The sequence below is a fragment of the Dipteris shenzhenensis genome, chromosome 32 (assembly GCF_047967505.1).
Source record: "Dipteris shenzhenensis isolate YYH24624 ecotype China chromosome 32, Dip_SZ_1.0, whole genome shotgun sequence".
NCBI classification, from domain to species: Eukaryota; Viridiplantae; Streptophyta; class Polypodiopsida; order Gleicheniales; family Dipteridaceae; genus Dipteris; species Dipteris shenzhenensis.
The window spans coordinates 4,517,518-4,540,742 of record NC_141627.1 but is presented as its reverse complement, the minus strand read 5'-3'; the positions used below and the strand labels follow the sequence as shown (position 1 = coordinate 4,540,742).

Here is a 23,225-nt window from a genome sequence, read left to right as displayed (position 1 = left end):
AATCATTATTTGAAAATTCTGGGGACAAACATACCTGGGTCATTTCATTTGTGCCTCCTCTATCAGTCAGCTCACAATTTTCAGATTGTGAATGGTATTTGGAGCCATTTACAAAATTTTCCACAAATCTACTTGATTTCTCTTGAGGATATTCAAATGTTTTAATAGTTCTTTCTTCCTGAACCTTTACAAGTTTTTGGAGATCAACAATTTTGTTCCCCAAATCTCGGTTTTCTGCTTTAAGCTGCAAAACCACAAAAATCGGATGATAATTATACTCTTGAGACAATCATTGGCATGGAATTGGACAGATTTGCAATTCTAAGATGGCTCCCAAATCAATGTTTCCATCATCCATCAATAAAATGTATCATCAAAGGAAAAAACAAAAACTTCAGTTCAATTTATATAGAATCAATGAGCACCGTTTTAATATTCTAAAAATTTGAGAGAATAGATGGCTTGTATAAGTGGCAAATTGCAGGCTTGTGTTAGAATTTTTTTTAAAAATAAATGGCTTTTATTAGTGGCAGATTGCAGGTCCAGTTCTAGCTAATCTTTTTCATATTTTGTATGTTTTGGCGACAATATTCTGGGTAATATCGTCTCTCAGTGCCATGCATCAATCCACTCGCACTTGTCGGGGTCCCACTATAAAAGCTTTATGGGGACCCTCCATAGAGCCAAATCCTCCATGGGCCCAAACAGAGAAGAAGCAGATCCGGGTCTAGGTACCATTGTGAATCGGAGCCGTGCTCGCAGCCCTACAGGTTCGACAGGAGTGGTGGGCAGAGAGAGAGCTCTTCGGAGGGACCTCGCCTCCATTCAGCGACTCCAGCAGGCAGCCCCGGGCTCGGAGAAGCTTCGGATCTAGGCCCTTCGAGCCAGAGCCCTTCTTGAGGAGACCCTCCAGCGCCGCTCAGAGTTTTCCTATCACGCCTCTCTCTCCTTCTGGGCTCGGAAGGGTGACCGGATGTGCAGGGAGTTCTTCAGGACGCATGGCCAGAGAGCAACAGGTGATCAGCTTCGGAGTCTCAGGACAGCGGAGGGGCACATCGTTACGGATCCGGGTGAGGTCTTGGGGTTGGCTACCGACTTCTACAGGACTCTTTTCCAGCAGGAGCTGCTTGCCCCCCCTCGCACTCGACGCTCCCGTGAGGAGGTGTGGAGGCACATTCCATCCCTGGTCCAGCCCAGCATGCAGGCGACGTTGTTGGCACCGTTCACTACGGACGAGATGTTGGAGGCCTTGATGGCCATCGACGGGCATAAATGCCCGGGCGAGGATGGGCTATCCCGGGCATTCTTCACCTCCTTCTGGGATCAGATCCATCAGCCCGTCCTAGCAGCTCTTCAGAGGATTTTCAGCAGCGGTTATATGCCAGAGAGCCTCTCCTCGGGACTGATTTGCCTCATCCCGAAGGGAGGAGATAGACAGGAGATCCGTCAGTGGCGCCCGATCACCCTCCTTACCACTGCCTACAAAATCCTTGCCAAGATGATCAGCACCAGAGTTCGGCCTCTACTTCCAGACCTCATTCATGACACTCAGACAGGCTTTGTCCAGGATCGCAGTATCTTGGATAATGTCTTCACCTTCTCAGAGGCAGCGGAGTGGGCTCAGCACAGTGGGTCACACCTAGCCATCCTACTTCTCGACTTTGAGAAGGCCTATGATCGATTGGATTGGTCCTTTCTGGAGGGGACTCTGGAGCGACTAGGTTTCCTAGCAGGATGGATTCAGGGTATTTCAGCGTTGTACAGGACAGCTTCTAGCAGGGTCATCATTGGCGGCAGGATGGGTGAGCGTTTTCGTCTGGAGAGATCAGTGCGTCAGGGCTGCCCCCTTGCTCCTTACCTGTTTCTCTTCTTCGCTGAGGCTATGACATACTACCTTCGGGCGAGGTCTACTGGGATCAGGGGTGTTCGCCTTCCACTCCGGGAGGACACGGAGCTCCTGGACTCCGAGTACGCGGATGACACAGCACTGTATGTCCAGGATGATGAGATGATGCTGGAGAGGGTGAGGATGGCCCTAGAGGTCTTCTGTTCGGCTGCCGGTGCGAAAATCAACTGGAACAAATCAGTTGGTTTTCTCACAGACCCCGGGGCGTGCTCTCAGTGGGGGAGGTTTTTGGGTTTCAGGTGGATCCCGCGGGGACAGACAGCAGATATCTCGGTTTTCAGGTCGGCTTGGATATCATGCCAGCTCAGCAATTCCTCCCGGTGCTAGATTCCATCCGACGGAAGCTGGCTTTCTGGAGCACTGCTAAGCTCTCCCTTGCAGGTCGTGCCCTGGTAGTCAACCAGGTCCTCCTAGCCACGGCTTGGTATGTGGCTTCCTGTTGGTGTTTCTCGAGATCCAGCGTGGCACAGCTTAGGAGGTTGGTTCGGAACTTCCTATGGTCCGGGGAGGATGGCCTCAGAGATACCAGAGCCAAGGTTGCTTGGCAGACAGTCATTCTTCCGCAAGCTGAGGGTGGCCTGGGGGTCATCGATCCAGAGCTTCAGAGTCAGGCCCTGTTAGGCAAGCTAGTTATCCACGGTTTGACCCCGGGGGGGCAAACGTGGAAGATGTTACTTCAGCAAGGGGTCGGTTCTTGTGTCCCGCGCCGAGGTGGAGAGTGGCTACCGTCCCTCAGGTGGATCTTCACTTCCGCCCCGCTCACTCAGCCCCGCTCCCCACTCGTTCGTAGCCTCCTCATGGTTTGGAGGCGGCTCCGCCTCAGTCTCATTCAGTCCCCTCCTAGCTGTCAGGAGGAGATCGATCGCCAGCCGCTTATCTGGAACGATCAGGTCAGAGATGCCGAGGGCCTTCAGTTGGGGGAGAGATCACACATCAGGTGGGACGGCTGGATGCGAGGGCCATCTCGGTCCCTTCGAGTTTGGAGGGACACGTACAAACATTTGGAGACGGTTGATCTTGCAGACGCAGCTGGAGGTGCCCGTGGAGCCCAGGCGAGACGTACGGAGATCGACGGCGCGATTCCAGCTGATTGGTTGGTTCCACTTGAGCTTCAGATCCTCATGCCTGGTGATGACCGTTGGCTGGGACAGTTCACCCCCCGTGGCATCCCACTGGTGGTCGCAGGGCGGATGGACGACTCCTCTGTTTCCTTCTTCGCGGTTATGGGGGATGGACGACTCAGGAGAGAGGATGTGCTCATCGACCCCCTACTCCCATGGCAGAGGGTTCGGGTCGTAGGCCTCGTGGGGAAGGTTTGGCGGACCGATCCTAGCATAGAGCAGGATCAGCTGCAGCTTTGGCGACTCTGGCTCTGGGAGGGGCGGGCCTTGTCAGAGCTTGATTGGGACCCAGGAGAGTGGAGATGGCCAGAGATTGTCACAGGTCAGGGGCCGACCTCTTTCTTTGCCTACAGCACGACATTGGGCAGGCGAGTTCTCGGGAGGATGCAGAGCCGCCCTCCCACCCAGCGGCCCAGTTGGTATGCACAGGGTATTTCTAGGTTCTTTTTGCAGGCCTTCTGGAAGGCCTTGTGGGAGAGTTGGCGGCCGCGGAAGATCTCCTACTTCCTGTGGCTTCTTGCCCACAAAGGTCTTCCAGTGGAGAGCTAGTTGCGGCAGATAGGCCAGGACGGACGTTGTCAGATCTGTCGTGAGGACGAGGAGTCACCAAAACACTGCCTATGGAGTTGCACTCGCGCCCAGGAAGTGTGGAGGTGGACTTTCGGGATCCTTACTCGTGCAGCACCGGAGCTAGGACTGATCACTTGGGGTGCGTTCTACTGGTGCAGCACCGCACCTGGTTTTCATCACTTATTCGAGGCATGTCAGCAGGACCCCACATTCCTTATCACACATGGGACGTGGGGGCCGCTCGAGAGTATCCCGCAGCACCTGTGGCAGAGGCTGACACAGGAGCTCAGGAGAGGCAGCCAGTCTGGGAGATTATTAGCAGCATCGCAGGATGGCACATTTGGACCTCGCGCTGCGCGCAGATCCTCGGTGGCACCTCCTTATCGACTGCCCAGATCATGACTGACATCTGGAGTGAGATTATACATACCCTCAGAGGCCAGTGGGACCAGATACAGGGGGACTCCTGGGCCGGTCGGGAGAAGCGGAGATGTTTCCTCCGGGTTTGGGACACACAGGGCCTCTTCTTCGAGCAGGCTTCGCAGGGCCTTCAGTGGCGCTACGCACCACCTCTCTGGCTGTTCATTCACACTCGCCTTATCCCTCCGTGAGAGAGAGCTTTACTTTTGTTACCTTTTTGGGCTGCGTCCGATTTGTGAACGCGGCCGTCAGCTGCAATGCTGACCTCTTGTATCTTGTTTTCGAAGTAATATAATTAGCACTGTTTTTTCCGCCAAAAAAAAAAGATCCGGAAAGATTGAAAAAGAACTCCAAACAGAATATCATGTGTAGATCTAGACAGCCTACCCCCTATCTAAACATCGAAGACCAAGGCATCCTCATCTTCTTGTCGTAGTACAATGACCTGAATTGGAATACCTTGTTGGAATATGAAAGGTCACCTTCCCATTTGTTAGCCCCCAAATGAGGAGAGCATGGGGGAGGGAGACCTAGGGCAAGACCTGCCATAAGGGCATTTGCCCAAAGAATAAGTCCTGGAAAAAAGGTGCTGATGTCAGATCCAAGGGCTGGGAAGGTTCTGGCAAGAGGCGAGACCAGCAGGCAGACATGGCAAGAGCAGTTCGGGGTAAGCATGGCCTGGATATGACCTGCAGAAGCCAAAGGCACCTACATGGCAGGGCTTTTGGGCTTGGTAAAGGGCCTGCAAACATGCCTCTATATGAGGCATAATATTATGCTCAAGGCGAGATAACATGACCTTGGAAGGGTCAGTGGACATTTTCCTTTAGAGGACCAGCTGTTGTATTATATTTTATTGTGTTTCAAGTAACTAATTAAAGGAATCAATGTCAAGGTCCTAGGTGGGCGAAACGGTGCATACTAGGTGGTTCTAAGGTTAGGTGCTTAGGTGCACCAAAATTTGTATGAAAGCCAACGGGCAAGTGTAATAAATGTACTCCAAGAGAGGGGTAAAATGTTGAACCAAGCATGGGACTCAGAATGTTAAGATAAGGCAAGTAGAACCATCTAGGGAGATGTGCGCTCTGTTGTATGCATGTAGGAAGAGAAAACGTGTAATCTTGCATTCATGCTTCGCACAGGTTGGCTGGGTGGTAAAAGTAAGCACCATGGTCCGTGATTTGGGGAATCGAGTTTAGAGTTTTGTGATTTGGGGGGTTTGTACGTTTACATTTGGTATCAAAGCTATGGTCAGTCATCCGACCAAAATACATTTCTGGCCTATAATTGGCTATATTAGGTATCTTAGCCCTCCTAGGCTCGACCGTATGAACACTCGTTTCAGGCTCCATTAAAGCTTTTCCTTTATTCTCCCAAGATTCTCTTGTAGACATATTGTGAATCATTTTTCTAAGTTTGGATTGCCCTAAGTTTGCTTGCAGTTGTTGACCCAGAATATGTTGTAAGGCATCCTCTAATAAAGTTATCCTATCTGATAGTGTGTGGGCCATGAGGCGCAACACATGTTGGGTCGATCAGACTCCCATTGCTATAGCTTTACCTTTATCCATAACAACTTAAGTCCAAAAATTTTAACCTTGCTTAGGTTTTTTTATTTAATTTTAACACTACCTGAAACTGTATTTACAATTGGAAACCCCAACGTCCAAGATGTTAGGGTCAGAGACAATGACCCTAACACGCGGTACCCCATCGGACCTGACTGCCTTTGCTGCTGAAGAAGGCATATCAAGGAGAGGGGGGATCTCAGTAACCACCCCAAAGGCGGCTCCAATGGAATGTAGAAGTCGATGGTACACCTGAGGAAGGCTGGGAAATCTGATGAAGAGTAATGTCATCCGGCTGCCCTCCTCGAGAAGATCAAACCCCAATGAAAAATGGGTTTAAAAATCCTTCTGGAGCTCATGCTAACGGGCTAGCCTGAAACACTATACCTGCTACCTCCGAGGAGTCGAAAATAATCTGGAAGAAACCTCGCCCAAGCAGAGACGGACACGAAATCTTGAGACATGATGAGGAGGGTGGCGAGGGTGCGCATATACCTTCACACTTTGCGGAAATACACCATGCTAAGCATGTAATAAAAAACACTTCAGAGGAATGAGGTAGAAAGAAACCAAGGCTGAGGCTGAAAATGCCATCTCAACCCTGTAGAAGTCTTAGCAAAGAAGGGAGAGTCTCTCTAATCTCTGAGAAAAGTAACTCTCCTGGAGGAGGCTGCTCGAGATGATCCTTGCATGGTCGCCCAAATGGCCATCAGAGTGTGTATCGTATCTGTCCAAGTACTGGCCAAGATCTGAGAAGGGTGAACCTGAGAACCCTCCAAAGCCTCATTGCATCTGGCTCTCCAAATGTGCCATGCTGCAATGCTAGCTAGGATCTCCCATGGAGAGCCGACCGAGGAGTGAGCAGCCCTGAAAAGAGTGGCCGGAACATCATCTAGAGAGCACGACTCCACAAGGTGTCGTTGAATGATAGAAAGGTAGGCGAACAAAAGTGCTGAAAAGTCTTGCAATCCCCTTCCATATGATTCTCGCCTGTCTGCAATCCCTAAGGTAGTGATGTATTGTCTCCAAAGCATAAAGGCAGCGAGGGCAAGAAGGGTCAGCTCCGAACCTAGATCTCCAATGGTTTACTGCTATCCCACCATGAATAGAAAGCCAAAAGAAGAGAGTGATTTTTCTATTCCAGTGGGATTTCCAGAGTCTCTACCAAAAAAATTTCTGCAAGTCAGCAGGAATCTGAAAGTTCTCCCAATGATGAGCTCTGGTGGGCCTCCAACCCCTACAGCTGAGCTGGAATTTCCTGGCATTACAGATCGTGTAATGAAAGAAGGGGATGCCCTTCTCTCGGTGCCCTTCATCTATCCATTCCCATTCCCCAGGGTCCCACTGCAAAAACTTAATTGGGACACCTCCATAGAGCCACAGCCTCCATGAGCCAAGGGCGAGGAGAAGCGGGTCAGGATCCAAGTACCACTATGAAAGAGAGCCATGCTCCATGAAGCCCACTATCCTGACTGGCTGAAACGGTACCTCCAACAAGATATCGTCTGTGGATCTGGACAGCCTACCCCCCGAAGAAACATAAAAAAATAAGGCATCCTCATGTGTGTCAAGAAAAGCAATCACCTGTAAAGGAACTCCCAATCTGGAAAATGCCCCCATCCAGGTGGAGGAAGTAATAGGCATGTCATCTGTGTCCACCCAATCCAAGGGAAGGGCTGCATCAATCTGTTGGACTCTCCCTGCACTCCCTCTGAGATTAAGAACCATCTGGACCTCTCAGTCTGCAGGAAGCTTCCTGAAGGCTTTCCATGCTCCCACTGTAGATGCAGGGCCCCTCTCCCATCTTGGCCACTACAAGTAAGGAGAAGCTCCAAGTGGTCTGGCAAGCTCATCCAAAATCCTGTCATTCCACATGATAGGCTGCCTTTCAATCTCTTCACGGGTGGATGGGGGAATCCTGCAAAGAGTACTCCTAAAGCTGGCCCATGCTTTCAGGATAGCAACCATAAGAGGGGAAGAGGGAGACCTGAGGTGGGCTGCGGTGAAAACCCATCTAGTACTGTTGTCCAATCCTCTCCTGAAGTGGGCGTGCGAGACTGTATGCATCTGATAAAAAAATCCTTCCAAGGCTCTTGCCCTGGCATAAGCCCTCTCACAAGAAACTCGTAGAGTAAAGCTCTGCACTATAGATCTAGGTCGATGATATTCAAACCCCTTTCTCTTGTAGGAAGAATCAAGGTCTCCCAAGCCACCTTGGCTGTAACATCAGTTGTGCCATCTAGACCACTCCATAAAAAGTTTCGTACAGGCCTCTTAAGCTGAGTGATACAATCCCTAGAGTGGCACCAATAAGAGCATACAAACCATGCTGTGGCTAGAAGAACCTGGTTAACCACCACCACCCTGGAGGCCAAGTCAAATTTGGCTGAGCTCCAGAAAAGGAGCTTTCTTCTGATGCTTTTCAACATCGGAGCAAACTGATGTGAAGGAGAGATGCCCACCCCAACCTGGCAGCCCAAATACCTAACGGAGACGCCCCTCTGTACCCAAGTGAAGCCAATATCATAAACCCAATCCGGGGTGTCATCCTCGCAAATCCAAAAACCACTGGATTTATGCCAATTAATGTGTGCACCTGCAGCTGTGCAAAACAAATCCAAGGCTGTTCAGAAGGAAGTGAGTGTCCTGGGGGAGGCATCCAAAAAACAGCCGTGTCATCTGCCAACTCACTACCTAGGAGGTCTTCTTCCCGGCGCATAGGAAGCCTCAGCCCATAAATATCAGCTTGAGATCTAATGTAGATACTCATAGCTTCCGCCACAAATAGAAAAAGAAACGGGGCAAGAGGACATCCCTGGAGAACTGATCTGGAAATCTGAAACCTGTCCCCTCTTACCCCCCCAATGAGCAACTGGCTATGGGCTGATCTATAGAGAGAGGATACTCCTCTAATCCATGCATCTGAAAAACCAAAGCGAGATAGAGTACCCTCTAAAAAATCCCAGTCTACTCTGTCGTAAGCTTTCTCAAAGTCCAAGAGTGAAGGCTTACCCGACCTAGTAGAGGAGACCAGCTTCCCCTGGGCCGAATTGTATTGACTATGGTGACATTGATTATCATGACATTGACTATGTCCTACATAGTTCTCTAGCATGGGTTAGGATACTCATTTAGTAGCTCCGCCCTTTTGCTCACTGTATCAAGTTTTCTATCAGTCTCATAGACCCATTGATCTTTATAGGACTTTAATAAGCTTTCTTTCTTTTTACTTCATGGAGGATTTGGCTCTATGGAGGTGTCCCCATAAAGTCTTTGCAGCGGGACCCCGAGGAGTGAGAGTGGATTGATGCAGGACACCTAGAGAAGAGGGTCACCTTTTTTCGCTACACGGTCTGTAATGCCAGGAGATTTCAGCTCAGCCTAAAATGCTAGAAACCCACCACCAAGCTCCTCATTGGAAGAACTTTCTCTGTTGAATCGCGATATCCTTTTGGAGGAGACTCTAGAAGTCCCTCAGGAAACTACTCTTTTCTTTTGTCTATCTTTCATGGAGGGATTGCAGTGAACTAATGGAGGACCAGCCTCTACTTATCCTCGTTGCCTTTCTACTGAGGAGTCTATTCAGAATTGTCTTCGTGATTGCAGATGCAAGAGGATCATTTGGAAGGGGATTGCTAGCCTTTTTAGCACCTTTATTCCTTCTCCATTTTTGACAACTTGGAGTTCACTAGCTTGGCTGTCTCTTTCGGGACCTCAGGTCTTTTATGAAAGGCGTGACTCTTCTTGGGCTCTTTCAATTCGATGACACTTAGTTGATCATGCTCTTTGGATGATGTTCCCAGGGTTGCCTCCCGTCCACCGCCTCTAGTCCCGGCTCAGCCCTTCGCCTCAGCCAATAGCAAACACACTAACCCTAACCTTGAGTTGGGATAAACCACTAACCCAACCTGGGGGTTAGATTCAGCTAGGGGGTTCAACATACAACAAATTATGGACTGGCCTACCCTCTTCTCCAAGTCCCCCTCAACTCCTTCAACCTCCATCAGGACTCGGTACTCTACAGTTGTAGCCATGACACCCTCTCCTTATGCACGGAATTACCAACAAGAAGGCTCAAAATGACCCATCCTTGGGCAACAAGATCAGATTTTTTATCTGCAGCAGGTAGTGAGAGAGCTACAATTGGAACTGGCAGAAGTAAAGGCTCGACTTCACATTCTGGAAGGGCCTGGTAAGCAGGCAGTAATTGATGAGGCTGCAAAATCTTGTAAGTATTCCCCCCCTACCCTGCAGCTAGTCTCTACAATCAAAGATCTTGTTCACATTGAAGTACAAACCGCTAAGAAGGAAGTGATTGTGGAAGTGGACACCAAAGCAAGTAAGACTAATATTCAAGCAGAGATTAAAGAACACGAAGCTAGAAGTGATAATGCGCTGAAGATTAGAATAGGGGGACTCCAAGAAGATTGGTACAAAGAGGAGGACACATATAGTGAAATATTGACAAAGATCAAAGCAAGCTTGCCCAACATTGAATGGGTGGATGATGATGAGCAGGATGATGATGACTCCAGGCCAACTTCTATCATGCACTACAAAGGTCATGAAATCCTTACTTTGAAGTCAAAGATATGCGGATCAAGCTCCTTCGACAATCTTACAAGCTGAAGGGTACCAAAGTATGGATAGCAGAGCAGCTTACACAGGCTCAACTCAAGAATAAGGCAATTGAATTAGCTAAAGTCAAGGCTACTAGAAAGGATGGAAAATGGGTAGTTTACCGTGAAGGCATAGCTCTAATCAGAGAGTTTAAATCAAAACCAAAATACTCTCAGTCTTAAGCTGATGTATGGCTGTTTACTCTTTCAGACTATTATGTAGGTACTCTAAAATAATGTGGGTTGCTTTTGCACTCCTTGGGAGCTGCCATGTGCCATCTCTAAAGCAGATGTACTAGAGGGTTTCTTGCTGTCCCATACACCTTTTGGTCTCCAGTGGATGTTAATAGACTTTCTTTCTTTCTTTCTTACAGACCTACAGGTGCCACGAGTGAATACTTGGTGGGAGATTCCAATGAGCATTTCAACATGGCATATTTGGAGATCCAGATGCATAGAGCCTTTGGATAGCTCCCATATCCACCCTTCAATCACATTGCCTAGCATTTGGACAACATGTTTTTTAAAGCACAAAAAGGAAACTTCTATTAATGCTTGAAAAACCCCATACAAATCAGCTGCCAAAATAGGGCTGATGATGGTAAATACAAAGGAGAAGGCTTGGCTGCAAGACCTGCCTGCTGGCAATCCCAGCTCACTGCCTAGGGAGGAATATCCGCAATAGGGGCTAATAGCTAGGATGGTTGATCGTAGACCTTTGGAGCCAAAGTTTGTGAGACTGAGATGCAGACCCCTTTGCTCCATCCTACTGCAGGGGACCACTCCTCTGGACCTCTCCTTGGGAGAAGGTGATGACATCGTCTAATGTCTGCGGCTGAAAACATGTGCTACTGAATCATAAGGATGTTTACTACCCACCCTACCATTGCCCTCTGCAACTCCTGCCGGAGTATCAGGTACTGCGCTTGGCTATGCACACAGTCGTGGAGCCCGTGTACGTTCCAACTCACTATGGTCCAGCTCATGAGGACGGGGGTGTCGAGAACAAGGCTCTCTTGTGAGTGGGTGCCTGTCCCAAAAAGACTGCCTTGTGTGACTTTGCCGAGGGTTTGGAGGGCGAGTAGTCAGTGTCTGTGCGGTGCCGTACTAGGGTCGATACCGGCTCAATACCGATCTTCTGTGCCCACTTCATCATGAAGGAGGCTTCCACCCCGAACAGCTCCACACACTTCTGGAGGGGGCAGAAGTATGCCTGCTCCACCTTTGCCTCCAGCGGCAATCTGATGACTCCTGTCGCCAAACCACACACCGGCTCCTCGCGCGTGAAGCTCAATTGAAAGTTCACCTCCGCTCCATGGGTGTACCAAAGGTCCAGTCCCTGGCCCCATCAACTCGTCCATCATGAGTGTAATCTGATTTTCCAAAATAGCATCGAACACCTCTGGGGACCACTTCTCCAATCCTGTGGAGGCAAACTGAAATCTCCAAACGGGGTGTGTCTGCGATCCCACTGCACTGATCAAACCCCCCTTCCGGGGCTGAAGGACCATGAGCGTTACCTCCAATGGTAGAGGATATGCGTCTGGAATCTCCAGATAGTTCCAGGGTCCTAATCTCCAGAAGTCCCACGGTAAGGGACATCCAGGCTGGAGGTTGGGAGCTGCTGACTGGGAGGACGAGCCTCGTCCCTCAGGATCCCTCCCTGAATGGACCTGCTACTGCGATGAGAAAGCAGAAGGGGGCGTTATCGTTCCCTTGCCTGCTGGCACGGGTGTCGATGCGAAAGAACCTATTGCTGAGGTGAAGAGGGGGGCGGCGGGAGAGGGAGGGGTAGGGACGCGGGGGGCAGAGGGAAGGGGGCAGATAGTGAGAGTGACCATAGAAGGGGGGGCTGATGGGGGGGGGAGGGGGCGGGGGGAGCCCTGGAGGGGGAGGGGGAGGTGGAAAGGAATAAGGGGAGGGGTCTAGAGGGGGAGGGGGAGCAGGAGGGATAAGGATGACCTCAGGCCCCCCCTGTTGATCAAGCTTTCCAGGGCTTTGGATCCGCTCCTCCGCGGCCGCGGGTTAGCGTATGCGGCTTCTACCATCGCCGCATCTGAAGCTCCTAGGGCTCGCTACTGCTGCAAGGGTATGAGCGGAGGCTGAACCTCCGAAGCTGGAGGATCATCTGGATGGGTAGTGGCCCTTGCCGCTGGGGGAGGTGGCTCCTGATGTTCCTCCTTCGAGGCCCCTCGGTCAACCCTGTCCCTCTCTCTGCGATTGGCCCTCTGCTTGTACGCCTGCTTGCTTGATTTCTTTTTCTTTTTAACCTGGGTCCAATCCCCTTCTGAGGGGTAACCCATGGGGTCTGAGACTCTTGCTGCTCCTCTCGGAGAGGGCATCTCGGAGAGGGCACTGGACTCGAGCATGCTGACTCTGTCTACTCTGCAGGGGAGGGGGGGAGGCGCACAGGGGAGGCCACGGGGGCGAGGTGACCCATCTGTCTGCAACGAAGACACTGGCCTCATAACCCGGATATCTCCACCCTCTGGCAAAGTGTGCCTCCTTCAAGGGTCTCAAGAAGGATCAAATCTGGGCTCTCAATCACCAGTCTAATCTTGGGACTCCATCATCTGCTAGAACTGAGGCGGCCGACTCTAGCGGGGTCTCGAGCACTGTGCCAAATGCTTGACCAATGAAGGGGAGGATGGCTCAATACTCCTTGGGGAGCCCTGGAAAGCAGAGTAACCGAAAAACGTGGAACATGGTGTGTCGTATCCATGTCCTCCACTGTGAACCCATGATACCAAGGGAAGAGGTAAACAAGATGCACGCCAAGGAGGATGGGGCTCTGCTCCACAAGTGTCGAGGCAATGTCGGGACTCGAGCACTGTGCCAAATGCCCGACCAATGGAGGGGAGGATGGCTCGATACTCCTTGGGGAGCCCTGAGAAGCGGAGTGTAACCGAAAAACGTGGAACATGGTGTGTCGTATCCATGTCCTCCATTGTGAACCCATGATACAAAGGAAAGAGGTAAACAAGATGCGGGCCAAGGAGGATGGGGCTCTGCTCCAGCTCTGCTCCACAAGTGTCGAGGCAGTGTCGGGGAAGCTCAATTGGATGAGGAAAACGCCTCTTCCATAGATGGTGACCTCTTGGATGTGGTCTCCCTCTAATGCCAAGCTCGCCTAGATCCACTCTCGGACGTGTCTCCCTGTGGGCATGAGGCCCACAATTCTGCCCACAAGCGCCTTGTCTTGGAGGGATTGAACTGCCTGCTATACCTGTTGCTTGTCAGCTGGGGAAAGAAGAACCTTGATGGCTGTGGGAGTCAAGGGAGCTACCATAGAGCCCCTCTGGCCAGACCAAGGGTCACCACTAAAATTTTCTTTCACCTGAACAAGTGCAAATGCTCCCGCTGTAGGGAGGAAGAGGAAGGAGAGTGTCCGAGGCGAAGAGGCGGAAGCGAGGCGAAGAGGCGGAGGAGAGAGGTGGAGGCGGGAGGGAAGGTAGAAGGGAGAAGGGGAAGGAGAGAGGAAGAAAGAAAGAAAGAAAGAAAGTTTATTAAAGTCTTTGAAAGACCAATGGGTCTATGAGACTGTGAAAAACCTGATACAATGAGCTGTGGTAGTGGAGCTACTAAACAAGCATCCACACCAATGCAGAATGCAAAAAACGCAAAATGGCAGCACTAAGTCCTAAGTACATATAGTCATGTCGATAGTCGACTATATATTAATCTTAGCATCATTGTCATCATCAACATCATCATAATCATCCTCCTCCTCATCATTAGGAGCAGAAAATCAGGATGGATGAGGCAGTGGAGGCATGAGGTAAGCAATAGAGCATTGTCGGCCCATCAAGGGTGCAATCCTGGTACGTCTCTTGGTCGTAGCTTTGCGTCTAACCAGGGCCACTGTGACCCCCGTTGGTCGGGCTCCGATCCTAAACAAGGAGGGGATGTCCCCAAGTATGATCTATGTGTCAACCCTCTATCTGAGCTGTCGGGTCACAAGCTCCGGGTCACGATCATGTTGAGGTCTTGTTTCGTGGGGGTGTATGTGATCTAGTTGAAAGAACTCCGTGATAAAGCTCTCAGAGGTATCAGTCGAGGAAGAATTCTACTCCTGTCTCTGTGCTCGGAGTATCCTCTCACGGTTTCTAAGCATCTCATGAATAAAACCAGCCAAACACCACTGGTCTAGGTAGGAGAGGAGATGGGCCAAAACCCCATAGCTATCTCTGAAGAAGCAATAGAAATGCCCTCGGATCTCATATTAAAAAGGATACCTGAAGATGAAATGCTCCTTTGTCTCAACCTCCTGCATGTCACATAGTGTACATATGCACCTCTCCTTGGGTAACCACTCTGCTCTGCTGCTCTCAATATGAAGTCTGTGTGAAGAGACCCGAAACTGCCCAAGAGAGATCCTCAGCGAGTGGGGTAGGTGAATCTGCGTGTATCCTAGTGGATCAATGAAACCCTCCGCTGTGATATGTAAGAAGTGATCTCTGTCAAAGCCCAGTTTCACTGGAAGATCACTCGGGCCCAACCAAGTCTGGAATGTGTATAGCTATAGTAGATTCTCACGGATAACCTGGTTGACCTCGTGTGATAGGAGGGAAGAGAACGGAGCATCCATGCTGTACTGGAATGGAGGTAGTCTGTCCATGTGGAGCCCTAGCCCCTCAAACCATCTCTCTGTGAGTGCATACCAGCACCTCTCGTCTCCCCCTACTGCAAGTGCCATAGAAGAGGACAATGCTAGCCATGGTATCCTACTACGCCCAGAGCTGTAATCCCCATACTCTCTGACTCGGTACATATACGTGATGACCTAAAATGCAGCATCTAGCTATAATGGGAGTGACACAAACTCCACTTGGATGGCTTACCACGGATCATCCGTGATAACATGAGAACTTGTAGCCGCACCACCCTGACCCACCGACAAGTCAAGCCCCCAGCATGGACTGCCATACATCCCTGCTGGGCGGACCAAGAAGTCAAAAAGCAACCCATTGGTCCGTGGATCCTGAAAGTGAGAGCGGAAGCACTGCCTATCTAGTCTAGCCAATGAAGGATATCCTATGCTCAGATGTGCATGCATCGCGGGTCAAGATGGGTCTGGAAAAGACAACACCAAGATAGGTGTATGATGAAACTACCTCAACAGGGGACCCATCAAATGCGGACTGCTCCTGGCGCATGACGGTTCGAGACTTATTGAAGATCATAACCTTGGTTTTACCCAGATTGACCTTCAAATCATGAGACTCACAAAAGGATTGTAGTGCGTCAAGGTGTCTTTGGAGCCGCTCTGCTAGGGAGGACAAGAGAGCCACGTCATCTACATAGAGTAATATCCGGATCAGCGTGCCCGCGAGGTAGCAACCTATCCCACCCTGTGCTTGCATCACTGTCTCGAGCTCATCGATGTAGAGACCAAACAAGGTAGGTGATAATGGATACCCTTGTTTGACCCCAATAGTGCTCATGATCTCATCTGTCCATCCAGATCCTATCCAGACTCTGCCTGAAATTCGCTCATAAAGTGCCATGACAGCCCAAATGATCTCCTAGTTGTAACCCAAATCCTGTAGGCGTCATCTGTGTTAGAGTCTACAACTGCCACCACGAGTTTAGGTGTTGGGATTTGTTCCCACCAAGGTATCCACACTTCCGTGGCCACTTTCGGGACTGACCCTAGTTAACCTCGATGCCATACAGTAGTTGAGCCTGTTCAGCATTGCCTTTGGGAGTGCAGACAGGCGAGGACGATTTGGAAGGGTGTTGCTAGGATTTTTAGCATATTTCATAGAGCATCCTTCTTCATGACTTGGGGATCAGTGGCATGGTTATCTCTTCCTGACCCTCAGGTATTTTTCGAGGGACATGACTCAGACTCAGCCTTCATTATATGACACTCTGTGGAGTCTTGTTCTCTCCAAGATGTTCGCTTCACTCCTTTCAGAGCTGCTCATGCCTTGGTGGACACATCATGGGAGATTCTGGCTAGCCTTGCAGCTTGGCATATTTGGAGGGCCAGATGTACGGAGGCGATGGAGGGTTCCCAAGTTCACCCTTTCCACTCTATGGCCAATATATGGACTGATAGTATACACACATTGGTGGCCATCCGGGCAAGCATGCAGGGATCTTGCAGAGCCGCTACAGCCAGGAGAGGTACTTTTTTCAGAGTTTGGAGAGAATCTCCTTTCTTCTCTGAGTCTCCTTTAGCGTTGAGATGGCACTTTCAGCCTCCACCTTGGATTTTTGTTAGCTCTTTTTGAGCTGGTTTTTTTCTCTTGCATGGCATGATGTACTCCCGCATTAGAGCTTGTTCTTGCGGTTTTTAAAGAAAAGAGTGATATATTCCATTCAAAACAAATCATACAATAGGTGGGAGAGAAAGTAGCCTCAACAATGTGGCAAAAAAGCCATGGAGGTGGTCTAAAATGCCACGACATCCCAAAAGGGGTCAAGTGAAAAAATAAAGAGCAGTCCCATGTCCTCATGAAGGATATAAGTCCCCCACAAGTTGCCAAAGAGGTGCCTGTACACTATCACACACTCTCTCTTATTTGTTCTCTACTTCGATCACGGGAGTAGCACCATTAATTTCCTCCCAGCCATATCTCACTGAGGCTAACGAACAGACAGAGATCTACGTTACAAAGTCCACATGAATCATTATCTTCTCTTCTCTCTCTAGCCTCAGCAAGCCCCAATTCCCTAGATAGATCTAGATGCCACATGTCATCCATATAGGGCCTTCCTAATGCAACATTTCACCCCTCTCTTGGGATGCATTAAATTCCTTGCCCCTAGGCACAATCTTAGCACTAGGCCCTTGGTCTTAGATCTATCTAGTCTGGTGCTATCAGCCCTCACCTAGGACCTTGACATTAAATCCCTCCCCGATCATTTACATGAAGCGCAAACACGTATATTACAGAGATAGATCCTTTAAGGGAAATGTCGACTGATTCTTCCGAGGTCATGCTACCTCGGCTAGAGCGTAACATTCCTTCCCTCTTCAGACATCAGCGTCCTCGATGATAAAGTCTGGGAACACTCTCCGCAACTGATATACGGATTCCCAGGTAGCTTCGGATAGAGGCTGACCATGCCATGCAACCAACACCGTGGGTATCTTTCGATTCCGTATTTGCATTGTTCCTCGGTCCAGGATTCTTGTTGGTTTGCGCCTTGCAATATCCTCTATCTCCTGAAACAAAACCACACCTTCGATTAGTGAGTCACCTGTATGTAAAAATTTCTTTAAGCGCGAAACATGAAAAACCGGGTGCACCTTACACCCCTGTGGTAATTCTAATTTATAGGCTACACTGCCTATTCTCTTTAGAATTAACCACGGCCCACAGTATCGAGGTGATAACTTAGCACACTCTCCTGAAGTCAACGACTTCGAGTGCGAAGGAATTCTGAGAAAAACTTTTTCTCCTTCTTCAAATACTCTTATAGACCGATTTTCATCCGCATACACCTTGGCTCTATCCATAGCCTGGCGGATATTAGCTCTCGCAAGTGCTAGCATCTCCCGCATCTGAACTACAAAGTTCGCGGCACTAGGCACTTTCTGAGGTACTCCAACTATAGTTGGATTGGCTGGTCTATAACCATAGTTCAGCTCAAACGGACTGAACCCAGTAGATGAATGTTTCCTATCATTGTAGGCAAACTCCAACAATGGCAACCACTTGTCCCATGTATGTTGCCTCAATGACACATATGCCCTCAGCATATCTTCTAAAGTTTGGTTGACTCTCTCCGTCTGACCATCCGTCTCAGGATGATCCCCACTACTCATTCCTAACTTAGTCCTCAGTGTCTCGAATACCGCTGTCCAGAAATGACCGGTAAATCTGACATCTCGGTCTGACACTATGGATCTAGGCAATCCATGCAGACGAAATATATGTCTAATGAACAAATCCGCCACTTGCGGGGCACTAACAGACTCTCTAGTCGGAATGAAGTGAGCCATCTTGGTTAGACGATCAACCACCACAAGGATAGAATTATACCCTCCTTGTGTTGCAGGTAGCCCTACAATAAAATCCATGGAAATGCTCTCCCACTTACTTAGTGGTATTTCCAAGGGCTGTAAAAGTCTGGGTGGCTTCACCCGCTCGGCCTTACTTACCTGACACGAGAAACACCGTGTCACATACTCATGAATATGCTTTTTCATCTTTGGCCAAAAGAAATCTCGCTTCACGAGATCATAGGTTTTCTCGACACCTGGATGTCCCGCACACGGGCTATCATGGCATTGTCGAATGACTCTCTGCCTGAGATCATTCTGACCAGGTACTACAACCTTGCCATTTCTAACTAGCATACCATCCCTTATGGCATATCTTGCATAAGTTTGGCCTTTTCTGGATGCCAGGTCATCTTTTTCATTTTCCCCGGGTTTTAACACATGAGCCTTAGGCCATAAGCTCTGGACAAACTTGTCCATCTTTTGAGTTTCTCTGATCTCGGTCATTAGAGCACTCTCTAATACCGTGAAACTCAGGTCGTGTATAATGCGAGACAACGCATCAGCAACCTTATTGTCTTTTCCTCTTCGGTACCGAATCGTCAAATTAAACTCCTGCATGAGCTCTGCCCACACCTAGCTTGGCGGCCCCTCAAGTCCGGTTGTTTAGAAAAATGTTTCACAGTATCATCATCTACATCCACATAAAACTCTGAACCATACAGATAATGCCTCCATGTTTTCAAAGCATGGATAACAGCATACAACTCCAATTCATGAGTTGGCCAATTCCTTTGAGAGGGAGAAAGCTTCTTGCTTTCAAAGGCTACTGGCCTTCCCTCTTGAAGGAGAACTGCTCCTACCGCAATGCCACTTGCATCGGTTTCTAGGAACAACGGTTTCTGGGGATCAACTATTTTTAACACCGGTCCTGTGACCACAGCTTGTTTTATGGTGTTAAAACTTTCTTGTTGATTCTGTCCCCAAATAAAGGGTACTTTATCTGAGGTTAGATCAGTCAATGGCGATACTATTCCGGAATATCCTTTGATATCCCTTCTATAAAACTGGACAAATCCCAAAAATGATCGCAACACGCGGTCAGACTCTGAGGGATTGGCCAAGTTAGTATCGCAGCCACTTTCTTCGGATCCATTTCTATCCCCTGTGGAGTAATTATGAATCCTAAGTACTCAAGCCTAACCATACACAATATAGTTTTCTTTTTATTCACATAAAGACTGGCTTTCCTCAAAGTACTGAACACTATCCTTAAGTGTTCACGATGCTCAGTAACACTTTTACTGAATATTAGGATATCGTCTATGAAATGTACTACGAACTTTCCGATATACAGACGTAGTAAATCGTTCATAAGCATGACGAAGGTCGCTGGAGCATTGGTAAGTCCGAAAGGCATTACCAAAAACTCATAATGACCAAACCTGCTCCTGAAAGCGGTTTTATGCACATCCTCGGCTCTAATCCGGATCTGATGGTAGCCACACTTAAGATCTATCTTACTGAAAATCACGGCTCCATGTAATGCATCTAGCAAATCATCAATCCGGGCCATCGGATACCTGTGCTTAACAGTGATATTATTCAATGCTCTGTAATCTATACAGACGAAACGTATCATCCTTTTTCCTCTTTAATATCACTGGCGAAGCAAAAGGTGAGAAACTTGGCTGAATCTGCCCCAACTTGAGGTATTCTTCCAGTTGTCTACGCACCTCCGCCTCTTCAGTAAAACTCATTCTATAGGGAGATCTATTTACAGGTTCTGCCCTCGGGATCAGTTCAATCTTATGCTGAACTTTCCGCTCTGGAGGTAACCCATAAGGTAGTTCATCCCTAAAACATTCAAAGAACTCCTCTGTTATAAGATTAGCCAGCTTGGCCATCTCACCACTTTGCGTAACATCAGTGCTAGTCAAAGAATCATCCACTGACTCTATCGATGCTGTGCAAAGGTACAAAAACTCTACTTGAGCCTTTCTGATTTCCATCACGGAAACCAACGGTCCCTGAGGTATATCTTTTTCACCTCGCAAGACATAAAGCACATCATTCATCTTGAATTGATATACGTGCTTTTCCCAATCAATGGCTGGATTCTTCCTAGAATGCCACGCCATTCCCAGGGCTATATCCGCATGAGCAAGCTTGGTCATTTCAAAATCAAGCTTCTCAGCATAGTCCTGAATCCGAAGCTCCAACTGGGTAACCCTTTGGTCCCATACTTCAGTTGAACTTCCATCTGCCATCCTAACTGTATACGCATAGTCAGATGGACTTGTCTTTAATTTCAGCCTCTTCACGAGCTTGGAGTTAATCACATTGTGAGTTGACGCTGAGTCAAACAACACAATGACATCATGACTGGCCACTTGCCCTTTCATTTTAATTAACTCCGTATCATTGAAGGCTGTATACCCCGTTGCTGCGGGCTTAGATAGGATGTTATCAGGTACACTCGTCACTAACTTAGCAACAGACACACAAAACAAACAAGGTACTAACCTCTGAGAAGATCCCGCTAGCTGAATCTGCATCTCTTCCGCTCTAGGACTTCCCTGCATCTCCACGTCGCACTCTGAGATCACCATCTCAGCCATCCGACGATCTTTATTACATGGACAATCCCTCCACTGATGAGGTTGAAGGCAACCAAAGCACAAGCCTTCTCTCCTTTTTCCCTTTGTTCTGAGTTCAAGGGAGACTTAGACCAAGCCCGGGCTGCCATTGGGGTTACTTTCCTCTTCACTCCAATGGTGGTACTTGGTTTAGGAGTTTCAGCCGGTCTCGCCTGCTTGGCTTGACCACTCGGCTGCGAACCACTCCCTCTACTAGCCCACTTCTTCTTAAACCCAGATTTCTTCGGATACCCATACTGGGTTCCGACCTGTGCAAACCCACTTGGCTTGCTGCCCTTGGCATCCTCGTAGTTCAGGGCTATAGCTATTGCATCATCTAGCGTGTTCGCGTACTTAACCCGGACTTCCATTTTTATTCGATCATTCAATCCAAATATGAAATCTTTCACTTGGATTGATTGAGGCAGGGGTTCATCAACCTTCATTACACTCTCTCGAAACTTATCAGTGTATTCTGCCACTGATAAATTTCTCTGACGAAGGTTCCTATATTGATCCCAAGCTCGGGATGCTTCGTCAGGAGGTAAGAAGTGTTTCCTGAACTCTCTTTTAAACCCCTCCTAGGTAGTGGATGCTATGCCATCTTTTTGTTGTTTAATCCACCACCGATCCGCTGCCTCACTGAACATGTGGGTGGCCTCGCGGATCTTTTTGATGTCATTTCTGATCTCACAAATGGCGAACGCCTCGTCCCATTTGTGTAACCAGGTCTCAATGACATCGGAGCTACGGTCGTTCATCCGACTAGAATACTTTTCCGGTCTGTAATTGGCAATATTTGGCACTTTAGCCTTCCTAGGCTCGACCGTATGGACACTAGACTCCAGTTCCATTGGAGCCTTTCCCTTCTCTTCTCAAGAAGGTCTGGCAGACATACTCTGTAACGCTCTCCTAAGTTCAGATTGCCCTGCGTTGGCTTGTAATTGCTACGCTAACAACTGTTGCAAGGCATCCTCCAGCAATGCAATCCTGCCAGATAAAGTGTGAGCTACTGGGCGCGATCCCTGCTGGGTCGGCCGGACTCCTAATTCACCAGGGTCCCTCCTGGAAGCCCCTTCTTCTGCTTCCATTCAGTTCAATAGGTGTTTTGTTTTGGGTTTTTTTTTTTTTAAACACCTCTAGAACACTGTATTCACAAGCTGACACAATTCCCTATACTAGGGAATACCTGCAATCCCACATGTACACTGACTAGGCATTTGACACATGCATAACCCAAATAGCGCTTTTCCCTATACTAGGGAAATTCCTGCAAACTAACTCTGACTGAAGCACACAGGCATATGCACAGGCATAATCTGTTCTTGCTATAAACCACAAGTCTATATATGGACTAGCTATCCCTTTATGCACACTGCAACCCACAAACTGAATCTGTTTCTAACAAAACAGAAATGATAGAAGCAAAAGGAAAAATGGGTAAAGTGCTCCCTGGTCTAAATCTGTATGAGAGAATCTGTCTCAGCTCCACATCACAATTCGAGTCGCCGAAGCCTGCTCTCTGATCGAAATGATAAGTCTCTGCCTCACGATCCAATCTCAGCTTACGAGCTGCCTGCGTGGCGTTGGAGGGCTTTGACCGTAAGGGCGCCAGGGAAGCAGGTCGACAACTATTACAAACCGACCTCCACAGGCTTCTCTATGCACCCAATAGCCTTCAACAAGGCCACCTCGCCACAGCAGAGACACCTTCTACCAACGACCAGCGAACAACAACAAACAGCCACGTAACATGTCGAAGGTCTTCGTCACACGAACCTCTGTCAGGCCCGAGCAAATACTATGATCAGTGCGGGAGGACTACGCGCAGACACGTCGTCGTCACGTCGTCGTAGTTCATTATCCGTAATTCGTCAATTACGTCCGTCGCATGGAGGTCACAAGTAGCAGAGTCGTCCTATTAATCCTTCACTGCGTCGTAGACCACGGGCAGCAAACCTATCTACGTCAACCTGCCTTACGGGATCCCTCGTTCCAGCAACGACTCAGAAACCTGGAGGTCAACTGTTTTATTGCGTAGGCCAGCGTCGATCAAACCTCACGAACAGTCCACGTATCGTATCACGTGCCTGCGCTCCACGCCTGCTAACCGCTACCAAAGATCAAAAACCCGTTCATCACGATGCCCGTCACGTACTAATTCGCCGTCTGTTTCTCAGGTCTTCCGTTTCATCGTAGATCACGAATCCCCTCTCGTCCTCTAACCTAGGCTCTGATACCAATTATCACACACTCTCTCTTGTTTTTTCTCTACTTCGATCACGGGAGTAGCACCATTAATTTCCTCCCAGCCATATCTCACTGAGGCTAACGAACAGACAGAGATCTACGTTACAAAGTCCACATGAATCATTATCTTCTCTTCTCTCTCTAGCCTCAGCAAGCCCCAATTCCCTAGATAGAT

The 23,225-nt window shown here is 48.9% G+C and overlaps 1 protein-coding gene across 1 annotated transcript in view; it reads right to left on the bottom strand.

The window, feature by feature from the left end:
- Positions 1 to 23,225, bottom strand: part of LOC147880208 (uncharacterized) — a 268,137-nt gene that overhangs the window by 187,534 nt on the left and 57,378 nt on the right. The window contains exon 6 of the mRNA XM_087370371.1: positions 35 to 244. Coding sequence (XP_087226497.1) covers positions 35 to 244 — 210 coding nt within the window. The remainder of the gene's footprint in view (positions 1 to 34; positions 245 to 23,225) is intronic.